Source organism: Balaenoptera ricei, chromosome 3, assembly GCF_028023285.1.
Source record: "Balaenoptera ricei isolate mBalRic1 chromosome 3, mBalRic1.hap2, whole genome shotgun sequence".
Classification (NCBI taxonomy): Eukaryota; Metazoa; Chordata; class Mammalia; order Artiodactyla; family Balaenopteridae; genus Balaenoptera; species Balaenoptera ricei.
This window is the reverse complement of record NC_082641.1, coordinates 92,799,046-92,816,680: the sequence shown is the minus strand read 5'-3', so window position 1 is coordinate 92,816,680 and position 17,635 is coordinate 92,799,046. Positions and strand designations below refer to the sequence as shown.

General features: G+C 38.6%; 1 protein-coding gene across 3 annotated transcripts in view; it reads right to left on the bottom strand.

The window, feature by feature from the left end:
• EPB41L4A (erythrocyte membrane protein band 4.1 like 4A) overlaps positions 1–17,635 on the bottom strand; it is a 263,842-nt gene that overhangs the window by 139,364 nt on the left and 106,843 nt on the right. For all 3 annotated transcript variants that reach the window (XM_059916889.1, XM_059916886.1, XM_059916887.1), the window contains one exon: positions 10,940–11,044. In XM_059916889.1, coding sequence (XP_059772872.1) covers positions 10,940–11,044 — 105 coding nt within the window. The remainder of the gene's footprint in view (positions 1–10,939; positions 11,045–17,635) is intronic.

Genomic DNA, 17,635 nt, shown 5'->3' with positions numbered 1-17,635 from the left:
ACATACCACATCAATAAAAGAAAAGACAGAAACCACATGATCATATCAACAGATGCAGAAAATGTAGGGACTTCTCTGGTGGTCCAGTGGTTAAGACTCTGCGCTTCCAATGCAGGGGGCACAGGTTCAATCCCTGGTTGAGGAACTAAGATCCCACACGCCACACGACGCAACCAAAAAAAAAAAAAAAAAAAAAAAAAAGAAAGGAAAAGAAAAAGCATTCGATAAAATTCAACATACATTCATGATAAAAACTCTTACCAAAGTGGGTATATACAGGAACCATATCTCAACATAATAAAAGCTATTTATGACAAACCTACAGCCAATATAATACTCAACAGTGAAAAGCTGAAAGCCTTCCTGCTAAAATCTGGAACAAGACAAGGATGCCCACTCTCACCACTTCTCTTCAACATAGTATTGGAAGTTCTAGCTACAGCAATCAGACAAGAAAAAGAAATAAAAGGTATTCAAATTGGTAAGGAAGAGGTAAAATTGTCATTATATGCAGATGACATGATACTAAATATAGAAAACCCTAAAGACTCCACACAAAAACTACTAGAAGCAAAGTAGCAAGATACAAGATTAACATACAGAAATCGGTTGCATTTCTTTACACTAGCAATGAAATATGAGAAAGGGAATGCAAACAAACAATCCTTTTTAAAACTACAACAACAAAATAAAATACTTAGTAATAAACCTCACCAAGGAGGTGAAAGACTTACATGCTGAGAACTATAAAACATTAATAAAGGAAAATGAAGGTGATTCAAAGAAACAGAAAGATATCCCATGCTCCTGAATTGGAAGAATTAATATTGTTAAAATGGCCACCCTACCCAAAGCAATCTACAGATATAATGCAATCCCTATCAAATTACCTGAGACATTTTTCACGGAACTAGAAAAAATAATCCTAAATTTTATATGGAATCATAAAAGACCCAGAATTGCCAAAGCAATCCTTAGGACAAAGAACAAAGCAGTAGGCATAACCCTCCCAGATTATGGACAATACTACAAAGCTACAGTAACCTAAACAGTGTGGTATTGGCACAAAAACAGACACATGGATCAATGGAACAGAATAGAGAGCCCAAAAATAAACGCAGACACCTATGGATAGTTAATCTTCAACAAAGGAGGCAAGAATATACAATGCAGAAAAGACAATCTCTTCAGCAGGTGGTGTTGGGAAAGTTGGAGAGCCTCATGTAAATCAATGAAGTTAGAACACACCCTCACACCATACACAAAAATAAACTCAAAATGGCTTAAAGACTTAAATATAAGACACGACCCCATAAAACTCCTAGAAGAGAACATAGGCAAAACATTCTCTGACATAAATCATACCAATGTTTTCTTAGGTCAGTCTCCCAAGGCCATAGAAATAAAAGCAAAAATAAACAAAGAGGACCTAATCAAACTTACAAGCTTCTCTACAGCAAAGGAAACCATAAACAAAATGAAAAGACAACCTACAGACTGGGAGAAAATATTTGCAAATGATGCGACAGACAAGAGCTTAATGTCCAAAATACACAAACAGCTCATACAACTCAATAACAAAAAAACAAACAACCCAATTGAAACATGGGCAGAAGGTCTAAATAGACATTTCTCCAAAGAAGATATACAGATGGCCAATAGGCACATGAAAAGATGCTCATCATTGCTAACTATTAGAGAAATGCAAATCAAAACTACAATGAGGTACCACCTCACACCAGTCAGAATGGCCATCATTAAAAAGTCTACAAATAACAAATGCTGGAGAGGATGTGGAGAAAAGGGAACCCTCCTACACTGTTGGTGGGATTGTAAATTGGCGTAGCCACTATGGAAAATAGTATGGAGGTTCCTCAAAAAACTAAAAATAGAGTTGCCATATGATCTAGCAGTCCCACTCCTGGGCATATACCCAGACAAAACTGTAATTCAAAAAGATACATGCACCCCTATGTTCACAGCAGCACTACTCACAATAGTCACGACATAAAAACAACCTAAATGCCTATCGACAGATGAATGGATAAAGAAGATATGGTGTGTGTATATATATATATATATATATATATATATATATATATATATATATATATATATATATATATAATGGAATATTACTCAGCCATAAAAAAGAATGAAACTGCCATTTGCAGCAACATGGATGGACCTAGAGATTATCATCCTAAGTGAAGTAAGTCAGAAAGACAAATACCAGATGACATCACTTATATGTGGAATCTAAAATACAACACAAATGAACATACCTACAAAACAGAAACAGACTCACAGACATAGAGAACAGACTTGTGGTTGCCAAGGGGGAGTGGGGTGGGGGAGGGAAGAATTGGGAGTTTGGGATTAGCAGATACAAACTAGCATATATAGGATGAATAAACAACAAGGTCCTACTGTGTAGCACAAGGAACTATATTCAGTGCTAAACCAGAATGGAAAAGAATATATATATACTTACGACTGAGTTAATTTGCTGTACAGCAGAAATTAATACAACACTGTAAATCAACTATACTTCATTGAAATTTGTTTATAAAAACACTGTATTAGTCCAAGACATACAACATAATGATTTGATATATGTATATACTGTGAAATGATCACCAAAATTAAGTTTAGTTAACATCCATCACCTCACACAGTCTTCTTTCCTTGTGATGTGAACTTTCAATATCTAGTCTCTCAGAAACTTTCAAATACACAAAGAGTATTGTTAACTATAGTCACCATGCTGTACATTACATTCCCAGAACTCATCTCATAACTGGAAGATTTTACCTTTTGACCACCTTCACCCATATCCCCCACCTCCCACCTCTGGCAACCACTAATCTGTTATCTGCATCCATGAGTGTGGCTTTTATAGATTCCACATATAAGTGAGATCATACAGTCTTTGCCTATCTCTGTCTCACTTATTTCACTTATCCTAATGCTCTCAAGATCCATCTGTGTTGTTGAAAATGGCAGGATTTCCTTCTTTTTATGGTTAAATAACATTCCATTACTTTATTTATACATACATATATCTCACATCGTTACCCATTCATCCACTGATGACACTTAGGTTGTTTCCATGTCTTGGCTATAAAAGTTTCAATTTGTAATAATCCAACATGACAAATTTAATTTCTCTCTTTGCAATAGGACTTGTGTGATCACTTACACACATTTTATCAGTCATTACAGGCATTTGCCAGAAGCTAAAGTTACAGAAAGTGAAACCTCAAACTCACACCGCAAAATACAACAAATCGTAATGCAAAGAAGAATACCATTACTCATGGCAGCGCCTGCCTGCTAGAGCTCAATGGATGGGATCATTTTTGCTCAATAATCCTCAGAGCTTTTGGGGGCGGTGGGGAGGATACAAATATATACACAGTTTAGTTTCTATTATTTTTAAGGAACTTATTTCAGAAAAAAATAGGGCCAGAAGAAGTAGCATTAAGTGTGTGCATATTCAGTCAGAACATAAGAAAACTATGGACAAAATCATATCAACATTTTTAGGAAAAGGCAGAGGAAAAGTGATCATAAAGAAGATTGAATAGGAATAACCAGAAGAAAACTTGAAAAGAGAAAAAAAAGGAGAACGTGTTGTCAGAAGAGCAAAATGAGAAGATTTTAAGAACAAGGGTCAATGCAACAACAGAAAGGAAGATAAGGGCTGAAAGCGTCACTTGGATGTAGCAACTAGTGACGACCCTGAGGACCGTTTCAGTGTATGATGGACATCAAAGCTGAACTGTGAGAAGTTTAAGAATGAATGAGATTTGATGGGGACATCCCTGGTGGTCCAGAGGGTAAGACTCTGCACTCCCAATGCAGGGGGCCCAGGTTCAATCCCTGGTCGGGGAGCTAGATCCCACGTGCGTGCCGCACGCAACTAAGAGTTCGCGTGCTGCAACTAAGACCCGGAGCAGCCTAAATAAATAAATAAATTTTTTTTTTTTAAAAAAAGGATGAATTAGATTTGAGAAGTGGAGGTGATGAATTTAGGCAAAGCTTTCTGGAGTTTAGGTGTGACACAGAGGGAGTCAATACGGCAGTAGACAAAGGATCACATGGGAGTGGGGGAAGGGTGGTTTTAAAAGTGAGAGATTTAAACATGCCCAAACCTTGACAGAAGAAAGGGAACAGAGAGGGAGAGGGCTGAAGATGCAGAAGAAATGAGAGGTGATAAAATCCAGGGGAGAGGCACTGGGGCTCTTCCACTGAGAGGAGAGGAAAGGATGGGTAAGGAGCAACTAAGTGTGTGAGAAGGGTTAAGGAGTTAGGGGGCTTCCATCTGATTTCTTTTATTGTCTTGGTGAAGAAAAGAAGAGTTCACTGGCGAAGAGGACATTCACATGCTGACTGAATCTGTATGCTACCTGTCTCCCTCCTTCTTTGACTTCTGAAGTCATAGGACAGCAGATTCAGCAGGTTGAATGCCATATTCTGAGAAAAGCTCTACCTGGATAGAATCTGCATTTGAAGGAGTAATTTGTAAAGACACCTCAAGTGCTAACGTTAAAATGGGATGTGATTATAACTACTAATTTTAAAACCAGAAGTAGTATTGAGATATCACATTTATTCTTATTACTGCTTTCAATATCAACAAAACTCATCTTCAAAAATCTCCAAAGCTGTTTCAGAGTCCAAAGCTTATTTGATTTTCTCTCTTCTTTCCCCCAGACTGTTTCCTTCTTTCCTCTATTCCACCTTTTAAAAATATGTATCACCAGCAATGTTTTCCTCCATCCTAGTTTCAACAGGAAAGGCCTTCAAAAGGTTTAACACCTTATACAATATGTGTGGTCTCTAATTTGGTCGTACAACAATCCTGAATGTCGGGTCAGGGAAGGCATTATTCTCAATGTTCAGAAAAATGAAGTGACTTGACCATTCTTAGAAGCAGACATAGGACTCAGACCTACCTTGTGACTCCAAAGGCAGTTGTCTGTTCTACCACACACACCCCACTTATAATAACTTCTGAACACCCAAAGGCAGCTCATGTTCCTTCCAGCTTCAGAGTAATTTCAAATTCACCTAATTATTAAAGGGGATAGGCCTGTATCATAATTTCAATTCTCTGCCCATCATTAACAGATCTTACCATCCCTCCCTCATAATAAGGAATCTAGATAATCTTGAAGCAGCAACTAATATTACTCATAGACATCTGCAGATAAACATGCAGCCCTAATCACAGAAATCCTGAGCACCTGCAGAAGGATATATGCTATTATTACCCAGGAAAGTAACAGCAGCTCAGGTTTCTGCCTAATGTGGTGAAACCAAACAAGAAGGCCCTCAAGTTTCCACTGAGCAAGCAAGATAAAATGCTTCCCACAGTAACCATCTGTATTGGTTTCTTTCTGCTGCTGCAACAAATGACCATAAACTTGGTGGCTTAAAACAACAGAAATTTATTATCTTACAATTCCGAAGGCCAAAAGTCCAAAATGGTCTCAGTAGGTATAACAGACTGAATGTTTGTGTCCACCAGGAGTTTACATGTTAAAGCCCTAATCCCAATGTGATGGTATTTGGAGGTAGGGTCTTTGGGAGGTGCTTAGGTCAATCAGGAATGGGATTAGTGCTCTTGTAAGAACTCTTTTACCATGTGAGGTTACAAGAAGTCAGCTGTCCCCAACCTGGAAAAGGACCCTCACCAGAACCCAACCATGCTGGCACCCTGCTTTCAGACTTTCAGCCTCTAGAACTGTGAGAAATCAATGTTGCTTGTTTAAACCACCCAGTCTGTGGTAATTTGTTAAAGCAGCCCAAACTGACTAAGACACCGGGATTAAAAACCTAAGTGTAGGCAGAGCTGTGCTCCTTCTGGAGGAACCAGGGGAGAACCCTTGCCTTGCCCTTTCCAACTTCTAGAGGTTACCTGCCTTCCTGGCATCAAGGCCTCCTTCCAGCAAATACATGACTTTGACCTCTGCATCCACTGTCACATCTCCTCTGACTCTCCTGCCTCCTCTTTCATGTGTAAGAACTCATGTAATTATATTGGTCACACCTGGATAATCTCCCCATCACAAGATCCTTAGCCACATCTGCAAAGTCCCTGTTGCCATATAAGGTGACATATTCACAGATGTTGGGGATTAGGACACTGAGCAGAGGAAGCTGGTACCCAGTCAAAGTAAAGACACTCCCAGCTGAGCTGCTGGCCACCCGCCATGAGGAGAACAGGAAGGTGCTCCCAATGAACGGCCCCTCAACTGGGGATAGGCAGGCCTAGAACACACTGGACGCAGCCCACTCTCCCGGCAGTTCTGCTGTTCTAGATTAAGGGTCAGTACTTTAAGAGAATTTTAAATATTTATAGCTAGTAAGTGGCAGGGTCATTCGACAAAGCTGGTGTGTTCTTGTAACCCCTATGACAGACGGCCTCACAGACACCTTCCATCACGGCTGGAAATTTTCTGTAAGTTGAACCACGGCCCAGATATAAAAGAGACATACCCCGCACAGACCAGTCTGGATTAAGAACGAACCTGATGACACAGGCCAGAGCAGAAGAGAACGGAGGTTCTAGGCCCAGGCTAAGTGCTCTCACTATTGCTGTCTTTAAGGAAAGAAACTGCAAGTACATGAAGCCCACGGTGCATCTTTTTTTTTTAAAGATTTTTTTGATGTGGACCATTTTTTTAAAGTCTTTATTGAATTTGTTACAATATTACTTCTGTTTTATGTTTTGGTTTTTCGGCCGCGAGGCATGTGGGATCCCCAACCAGGGATCGAACCCACACCCCCTGCATTGGAAGGCAAAGTCTTAACCACTGGACCACCAGGGAAGTCTCCCCCGTGGTTCATCTTTAAGAGGGTGCTTTCTAAAAAAAAAAAAGCCTGAGGTAATGCAGGCGGCACTGTGTTAATTCAGTCTCAGTAACCGTGTCTTCACAAAGAACTGTTTTTATTTTCCAGAGATTCTTTTACAGACCCATCCTGAGAAGTGAAGTTAAGAAATTATGATGCCCAGAGTGTTCCAAATCAAGTCAGCTGTACCCTTAGAGAGACGTTAGCTTTAACAAGATTTATTTCTGTCCAGCTGTTACTCTTTACACATACATAACACCTAAATCAATGCGTTTGCTACATGAATTTCCCAGGACTTGGTTCCATGGAATGTACATAAAATCTGTATTTTTTCATTTAATATTCCAGGCAGTAAATTCACTTTCCTCAGAATTCCTCAGACTACATGAAAAACATAGAAAGCTCCAGAACATGGCCTGCATATATTAGGTATTCATTAAATAACAGCTGAACGACCACATGAATGTGGCAACACACAAAGGCCTAAATGAGCTCTCTTGCCACAGGTTAATCTGAGAAGTTTGCTTATTGGAAATTACCATGTAACTCTTCTCAACAAACATTAATATGTAAATTGCATAGAGAGTTCTTTTTTTTAAATTTATTTATTTTATTTATTTATTTTTGTCTCTGTTGGGTCTTCATTGCTGTGCGTGGGCTTTCTCTAGTTGCGGTGAGCGGGGGCCACTCTTTGTTGCAGTGAGCGGGCTTCTCACTGCAGTGGCTTCTCTTGTTGTGCAACATGGGCTCTAGGCGCACGGGCTTCAGTAGTTGTGGCTTGCGGGCTCAGTAGTTGCGGCTCACGGGCTCTACAGTGCAGGCTCAGTAGTTGTGGCGCACGGGCTTAGTTACTCCGTGGCATGTGGGATATTCCCGGACCAGGGCTCGAACCCATGTCCCTGGCATTGGCAGGCGGATTCTTAACCACTGTGCCACCAGGGAAGCCCAAAAGAGAGTTCTTTAGTGCCCAAAGTATGCAAAACCTCTTTATCTTACACACATTCAAGTCAGGATATTATAGTGGATGAAAAGTCTTGGAGACATGAAGACTGGGTTTGAATTCTGATCTTAATACTTGCTAGTTATGTGACTTTGGAGAAACTGTTTAATCTTTTTAGATTCCGTTTCTTCATCTGTGATGGTAAGATAATAATATTTAACTTGTACAGTTGTCCTGAGCATGTAATGAACACAAGAAAATGTTCAACAGTTCCTGATACATTGATGACAACAATGGTGATGGCTGATACAGGCTGAGGCCTCTCGGTTACCCCCATTCTCCAGGACAGACAACAAGCTCCCTGCCATGTGGGAGTCCACATGTCCCAGGGACAGATTCATCAGGCATGTTGCGCCCTAATTCTCTAGGGTAGCTGCCCATCTTCTCATGCAACACACACTAATTCTCTGAGGTGGGCATAAAGCCCTCCCTAACCCTTCCTTGCCAGCTCTGCAGCCACTGCCAGTCTAACTCACTTACATCTGCATGCTTATACTTCGACCACACCAGGCTGACTATCAGTGCTGCAGGCTGCCCAGTTTATTCCCCCACCCCCAGCCAAAGTTCAGGCATGGCCCCAAGGCATGGTCCACTGCTGATGGAGGGAGGAGGAGGGAGAGCTTTTCACTGATGTAACCATCTCTTTTTCCTTGTCATCTTTCTTCCATTTTATCCCCAGCTCCTCTTCCCACTATCTCTTTTTATTTGCTTCAAGAGTTGATCTAAGTGGTGCCCATTAGGGCCTCGAAGTCTTCTCTATGTAGATCTTAATTACACTAAAGATTGTTACACAGGCATTCCCCATTAAAATCAACTTTCGGGTGCAGAAAGAGTAAAGCAATAAACAAAATCCCATCTAATGGACAGTAATTCAGGCATATTCACAGAAATCATTCCTCTATTTTTAGGACAAGGACTTTTCCCCATGGCCTGTGCTATTCTAACATAGAGTTATTCTTATTTACCATAAGCAACTATGGGATATAGAGAGTGAACAGGGAAATATGAAGTTAGGTTTACCAACAATCTCCTCAGAAACTTACAGTTGGGGAGGTTGCCCTTCCAGAGTGAAAAGGCTGCCTGCACTTCTTCCTGAGGGAGATCCCAACTTCTACCTCAGAACCCAAGAGGAGCACATCAGGAATGGAATCATGTGTTCCTACCCAGACACACTCTCCCAGCGCTGCAGAAATGACAGGCCTTGAAGAAATGGTTACCTAAAGTAAGAGTAAATTTTAATGAACTTATTCTCATAGCTTCCTACAATTAAAAGGAAAATAAGAGAATACATTTGAACGTACAAAGACTAAGTCACGTTTACAAATCACCTTTATTTTATCTGAGTTTACTAGAAAGAAATAAATTCAGGAGGCAAAAAAAAATAGTTTTTCATGTGATTTACACATCTGATGTTTTTACCACATAAAAAGCATGACTTAACATTTTTCTCCTTCTAATTGTGTAATTTATTTTCTCCTAAAACCTGTATCACAGACGCGAACCCTTAGGAATAAAGGTAACAGAAAAGAAACTCTGTTCTGAATAAGCCCTAGAAAACTTTAACTACCAATACCAACTGCTAATTCTTTTGCAATGATATGAGCCATTGTTTAAAATTCTCTAGCTTTTCACATCTTTTTCTTTGGAATGTAAAAAAAAAAAAAAAAAAGGACAGATAAGGTCTATATAATTTCAGCAAGACAGTCGATCTTTCCAGGCAAGGTCTGACATACTAGATAAAATCAGGAAACTGAATTTCCCTCTGCTAGGAAAAATGGTATTTCAAAAATATGAATGTAATGCAAGATATCTTCTATAGCCTTCAATTTAATCTCTCAGTACAGATTTACAGTTCTGCTATATTGACTTATGGCCTGTACAAGACAGAATTCAGTGAACTTCTGAGTATGTCCGCTCCCTTTCTTTGCATTATGCATTAATGACCACTCGCCTTTAGAAAGCAATTCCTTCCTATGGAAAGCTAACCAACACACCCAATCTTTTATTCCTACTTTGTGAAATGCTCATGTGAAACAAAATAGGTTATGGAACAAGCTCAAGAAAAATCACAAGTTACCGCCATCAATAGCATTCCACTTGTCTGCCTCTTCTCATCCTAGAACGTTCTTGGGAACAGGACAGAAAAGGCCCACTTAGACAATCATGCATCTCAATGAACAGACCCCAGACCCAGATGACCCAGTGGAGGCTGGGACAACTGAGGAAGAAAGAGGAGGAAACCTATTTTAACAGGATAAAAAATAAAAGATATGTCAAATACGGTATTTTTAAGGTAAGCATATAAGCATTATAAGCATAAATAAGACTGTCTATCTGAGGTTAAGATCTGTCTTAGACTTTTAAACCAAAAGTCACATTAATGAATATACTTTTGTACCTCAAAATCATCACCTCCAAAGTCTTTCCTCTGTTCATCACCAAGAGACAGCATTTCAGTCTTACCGAATAGAATCTATACTAACCAATGTGGTAGGTTTCTTAGTACCTCTCTACCATCCAACCAGTCAGGAATTCTTCAGTTAAATCCTCATGAACAAATGACATCCTACACCAAAAGTTTGGTTGCCATTATTACTCTTATTCCATGAAGCTCAGGAATGAAAACCCCTATTTATTTTATAATTGCTCGTCCAACTTATAAAACTTAGATCGGCACCTTTTTACACTGTATTTCTTTAAATACTCTTTAACCATTTACTTTCTTAAAAAGCAATAATGCCTATCACTTCAAGAGACTAGCCACTTGGCTCCTAACACACATGAAATGGCTAATTCAGTCCTCCTAACAGCACAAAGGGAAAGTACTCTCTATAATATGGCTGCGAAAAAACAGAAACTATGTAAGCCACCTACAAAGAAATCTGCACACACATAAGCTATGAATCCTACAACTCTACAACTTTTGGCAGAAGTGGAAAAAATGCAAAGAAATTAGCAATGGAAAACATGTTTAAGTTTTTCAGTCATTTTCAGTTACAAAAACCTAAAGATCAGGAAAAGCCAGAGATACAGTGAAATTTATACAAGAAAAATTTAATATGAAGTCATAGTACTCACCGTCTGATGGTTTCTGTCACAGTAACGCAGCCCAAAATAATCTATCTCCACAAGGTTTATGTGACGGAATACGTGCTCAAGGACAACGGAACCTTTCGTTGACTTCTGCAAAAATAATTCACAGTTTTGTTTTGTTTTGTTTTAATAAGGTGCCTTGTCTTTCTCAGTGGGACACAGTCACAGTTCTCATCTTTTATTAGCTTTGTTCACATGGGAACAATTTTATTAGCCCATAGTTCCCTCTTTAAGTTTTGCCTCAATTACAAAGAAAGGGATTTCAGTATTAAATGAATTGCTTTGGAAAACAATTTTTTAATTGTTGTACATTTTAAACTAATATAAGGTTCTTTTCTTACAGGACTGTAAAATACCTTTAAGACAAAATTATTATTTTAATAAAGATAACAGTTTATATGAAGTACATCTAATAAATTCATCAAAAAAACTTACTTTGGTTTAAAATCCCACAGTTCTTTCACTTTAAAAAGCAATTTTCGGGCTTCCCTGGTGGCGCAGTGGTTGAGAACCTGCCTGCCAATGCAGGGGGACACGGGTTCGAGCCCTGGTCTGGGAAGATCCCACATGCCGCGGAGCAACTGGGCCCGTGCGCCACAACTACTGAGCCTGCGCGTCTGGAGCCTGTGCTCCGCAGCAAGAGAGGCCGCGACAGTGAGAGGCCGGCGCACAGTGATGAAGAGTGGCCCCCGCTTGCCACAACTAGAGAAAGCCCTCGCACAGAAATGAAGACCCGACACAGCCAAAAATAAATAAATAAATAAATATTTTTTTTTAAAAAAAGCGATTTTCACCTACATCATTACTCTCACAACTAATGCAGAAGATATATAAAATTAAAATAACAATAGCCAAAGCTTTTTAAAATTTTTTCTTATTTTCCTTAGTAAGGTTTTATGTTTTATTTTTTTAATTGAAATATAGTATGCATACAATATTATGTTAGTTTCAAGTGTACTACATAAGGATTTGACATTTGCATACATTATGAAATGATCACCACAGTAAGTTTAACAACCATCTTTTCCCATACGGTTACTATGATATTATTGACCATATTCCTTGTGCTGTATATTACATCCCAGTGACTATTTATTACGTAACTGGAGGTCTGTACCTCTTAATCCCTTCGCCAATTTGGCCCCCTCCCTTCTGGCAACCATCCATTTGTCCTTTGTATCTACAAGTCTGCCTTCATTTTGTCTTATCAGTTTGTTCTGTTTCTAGATTCCACAGGTATTTGTCTTTCTCTGTCTGACTCATTGCTCTTAGTATAATACCCTCTAGATCCATTCATTTTGTCACAAATAGCAAGGCTTCTTTTTTTTTTTTTATGGCTGAGCAGTATTCTACTGTGTATATACACACTGCATCTTTATCCATTCATCTATCAATGAACACTTAGGTTGCTTCTACATCTTGGCTATTGTAAATAATGATGCGATGAACACTGGAGTGCATATATCTTTTCAAATTAGTGTTTTTGATTTCTTCAGGTAAACCCAGAGTGAAATTGCTGGATTATATGGCAGTTCTACATTTAATTTTTCAAGAAACCCCCATACTGTTGTCCACAGTGGCTGAATCAATTTACATTCCCACCAAAAGTGTACAAGGGTTCCCTTTTCTCCATGTTCTCACAAACATTTGTTATTTGTTGCCTTTTGATGATAGCAATTCTGACAAGTATGAGGTGGTTTCTCACTGTGGTTTTGATTTGCATTTTCCTGATGATTAGTGATATAGCACATCTTTTCATGTATCTGTTGGCCATCAGTTTGCCTTCTTTGGAAAAATGTCTATTCAGGTCCTCTTCCCATTTTTAAATCGGGATGTTTGATTTTTTGCCATTAAGGTTGTATGACTTTTTTGTGTACCTTGGATATTAACCCCTTATTGGATATATTGTTTCCAAATATCTTCTCCAATTCAGTAAGCTGTCTTTTCACTTTTTTGACAGTTTCTTTTCTGTGCAAAAGCTTTTTAGTTCGATGTCATCCCATTTGTTTATTTTGCTTTTGTTTCCCCTGCCTGAGGAGACAGATCCAAAAAAATATATAGCTAAGACTGATGTCAAAGGGCCCACTGTTTATGTTTTCTTCTAAGAGTTTTATGGTTTCAGGTCTTAAATTTACATCTTTAATCCATTTTGAGTTTATTTTTGTATATGATGTGAGAAAGTAGTCCAGTTACATGTAGCTGTACAGTTTTACAAACACTATTTATTGAAGAAGCTGTCTTTTCCCCATTGTATATTTTCCTGCCTCCTTTGTCATAGATTAATTGTCCATATAAGTGTGGGTTCACTTCTAGGCTTTCTGTTCTGTTCCATTGATCTATATGTCTGTTTTTGTGCCAGTACCATATTGTTTTGATTACTGTAGCTCTGTAGTATAGCTTGAAACCATGGAATGTGATTCCTCCAGCTTTGTTCTTCCTTCTCAAGACTTCTTTGGCTATTTGGGGTCTTTTGTATTTTGATACACATTTTAGAATTATTTGTTCTAGTTCTATGAAAAATTCCACTAGTATTTTGATAGAGATTGTGATAAATCTATAGATTGCCTCGGGGAGTATGGTCATTCTAACCATATTAATTCTTTCTGTACATAAGTACAGTATATATTTTCTTTTTTTAAATAAATTTATTTTATTTATTTATTTTTGGCTGCATTGGGTCTTCATTGCTGTATGCAGGCTTTCTCTAGTTGCAGCGAGTGGGGGCTATTCTTCGTTGTGGTGCACGGGCTTCTCATTGCAGTGGCTTCTTTTGTTGCGGAACAAGGGCTCTATGTGCGCAGGCTTCAGTAGTTGTGGCACGAGGGCTCAGTAGTTGTGGCTCATGGGCTCTAGAGCACAGGCTCAGTAGTGGTGGCACACGGGGTTAGCTGCTCCGCAGCATGTGGGATCTCCCCAGACCAGGGATCAAACCCATGTCCCCTGCATTGGCAGGTGGATTCTTAACCACTGTGCCACCAGGGAAGTCCCACAGTATATATTTTCATCTATTTGTGTCATCTTCAATTTCTTTCATCAAAGTCTTATAGTTTTCCAAGTACAAGTCTTACTTCTGTGGTTAGGCCTATACCTATTTTACTCTTTTGATATAACTGTGAGACTGTTTTCTATTTTCTTAATTTCCCTTTCCAATAGTTCATTGTTAGTGTATAGAACTGCAACAGATTTCTGTATGTTAATTTTGTATCTTGCAACTTTACTGAATTCATTTATTAGTTCTAATAGATTTCTGATGACATCTTTAGGATTTTCTATATACAGTATAATGTCATCTGCAGATAGTGACAGTTTTACTTCTTCCTTTCCAAACTGGATTCCTTTTATTTCTTTGTCCTATCTAATTGCTGTGGCAAGGACTGCCAATACTATGTTGAATAAAGCAGCAAGAGTGGGCTTCCTTGTCTTGTTCCTGATCTCAGAGGAAATGTTTTTAGCTTTTCACAATTGAGTATGATGTTGGCTGTAGGTTTGTCATATATGGCCTTTATTTTGTTGAGATATGTTTCCTACATAACCACTTTGTGAAGAGTTTTCTTTTTAATCATAAACTGAGGTTGAATTTTGTCAAAAGCTTTTCCTGCATCTATCGAGATAACTATATGACTTTTATTCTTCAATCTGTTAATGTGGTATGTTACATCGATTGATGTGCTGATATTGAACCATTCTTGCATCCCTGAGATAAATCCCTCTTAATCATGGTATATGATCTTTTTAATGTATTGTTGAATTTGGTTTGCTAATATTTTATTGATGATTTTTGCATCTATATTCATCAGTGATATTGGCCTCTAATTCTTTTTGTGGGGTCCTTGTCTGGTTTTGTATCAGGATGGTGCTACCCTTGTACAATGAGTTTGGAAGCATTCCTTCCTTTGAAATTTTTTGGAATACTTTGAGGACCCATGTTAACTCTTTTTTTTTTAAATTTTATTTATTTATTTGTTTGTTTGTTTGTTGGCCGCTTTGGGTTTTCGTTGCTGTGTGTGCGCTTTCTCTAGCTGTGGCGAGCGGGGGCTATTCTTCTTTGCTGTGCATGGACGTCTCTTTGCGGTGGATTCATTTGTTGCAGATCACAGGCTCTAGGCGTGCGGGCTTCAGTAGTTGTAGCATGAGGGCTTAGTAGTTGTGGCTCACGGTCTCTAGAGCACAGGCTCAGTAGTTGTGGCGCAGGGGCTTAGTTGCTCCACAGCATGTGGGATCTTCCCAGACCAGGGCTCGAACCCGTGTTCCCTGCATTGGCAGGCGGATTCTTAACCACTGTGCCACCAGGGAAGCCCTTAACTCTTATTTAAATGTTTGGTAGTATTCACCGGTGAAGCCATCTGGTACTGGACTTTTATTTACTGGGAGTTTTTTTTAAATTACTGATTCAATTTCATTACTGGTGATTGGTCTGTTCATATTTCAATTTCTCCCTGATTCAGTCTTGAAACACTGCATGTTTCTAGGAACTTATCCATTTCTTCTAAGTTGTCCATTCTATTGGTGTATAATTGTTCACAGTAATCTCTTAGGATCCTTTGTAGCTCTGTGGTGTAAGGTGTAAATTCTCTTTCATCTCTGATTTTATTTATTTGGGCCCTCTCTTTTTTTCTTGATAAGTCTGGCTAAAGGTTTGTCAATTTTGTTTATATTTTCAAAGAACCAGCACTTAGTTTCATTGATCTTTTCGACTGTTTTTTCAGTCTCTATTTCATTTATTTCTACTCTGGTCTTTATGATTTCTTTCCTTCTGTTAATTTTGGGCTTTGTTTGTTCTTTTTCTAGATCTTTTAGGTATAAGGATAGATTGTTTGACATTTTTTGTGTTTTCTGAGGTAGGCTTGTACTGCTATAAACTTCCTTCTTAGAACTGTTTATGCTGCATCCCATAGATTTTGGATTGTTATGCTTCCATTTTCATTTGTCTCCAGATTTTTTAATTTTCTCTTTGATTTTTTTGAGTGACTCATTGGCTGTTTAGCAGCATAGTGGTTAGTCTGCAGGTCTTTGTGTTTTTTGCAGTTTTCTTCTTGTAGTTAATTTCTAGTCTAACACCAGTGAGGCTGAAAAAGATGTTTGATATGATTTCAATCTTCTTAGATTTATGGAGACTTGTTTTGTATCCTAGCATGTGATCTATCCTGGAGAATGTTCCATGTTCATTTGAAAAGAATGTATTCTGCTGCTTTTGGATGGAATGTTCTAACTGTATCTATTAAGTCTCTCTGATCTAATGTGTTTTTTAAAGCCACTGTTTCCTTATTGATTTTTAGTCTGGATGATCTGTCCATTGATGTAAGTGGGGTGTTGTTTTGGTTTTTGTTTTGCCTGTGCCCAGCGGCATGTGAGAACTTAGCTCCCTAACCAGGGATCGAACTCATGCCCCCTACCGTGAAAGAGTGGAGTCCTAACCACTGGAGCAACAGGGAATTCCCTGAAAGTGGGATGTGAAAGTCCCCTACTATTAATGTGTTACTGTCAATTTCCCCCTTTATGTTTGTTAATATTTGCTGCATGTATTTAGGTGTGCCTATGTTGGGTGCATATATATTTACAATTGTTGTATTTTCTTTCTTCTTGAATTGATCCCTTAGATCATTATATACTGTCCTTCTTTGTCTTGTTACAGTCTTTCTTTTAAAGTATATTTTGCCTGATACAAGCATTGCTACCCCCCAGCTATCTTTTCATTTCCCTCTGCATAGAATACTTTATTCCATCCTCTTACTTTCAGTCTGTGTGTCTTAGATCTCAATTAAGTCTCTTGTAGGCAGCATATACATGGGTCTTGTTCTTTATCCATTCAGCCAAGCTGTCTTTTGACTAGAGCATTTAGATTTAAAGTAATTGATAGGTATGTACTTATTGCCATTTTGTTAAGTTTTCTGGTTGTTTTTGTAGTTCTTTTTTCTTCCTTTCTCCTATGATAGATTTTTGGTTTGCAGTTACCATAAGGTTCATATTTAACAACCTATATACACATGATTATTTTAACGTGATGATTTCAAGTTTGAACACATTCTAACATTTTTCTCCCCCCCCCACTGTTTACTGTGTTTGACATTATATTTTATATCTTTTTGTTCTGTGTATCTCTTACCTACTTCTTGTGGATATAGATAATTTTCTATATCTTCTAGCCTTTCTACTAGCTTTATAAGTGGTTGGTCAACTACCTTTACTTTATGTTTGCCTTTACCAATTAGATTTTTCCTTTCATAATTTTCCTATTTCTATTTGTGGTCTTTTTTCTTTTCTGCTTAGAGTAGCCCCTTTAACACTTCTTACAAAGCTGGTTTTGAGGTACTGAACTCTTTTAGCTTTTCCTTGTCTGTAAAAATTTTTCTCTCTCCTTCAAATCTGAATGATAGGGACTTTCCTGGTGGCACAGTGGTTAAGAATCTGCCAGCCAATGAAGGGGACACGGGTTTGAGCATTGGTCTGGGAAGATCCCACATGCCACAGAGCAACTAGGCCCATGCGCCACAACTACTGAGCCTGCACTCTAGACCCGACGTGCCACAACTACTGAAGCCAACGCGCCTAGACCCCATGCTCTGCAACAACAGAAGCCACAGCAATGAGAAGCCCGCGCACCGCAACAAAGAGTAGCCCCCACTCGCCGCAACTAGAGAAAGCCCGCACTCAGCAAGGAACACCTAATGCAGACAAAAATAA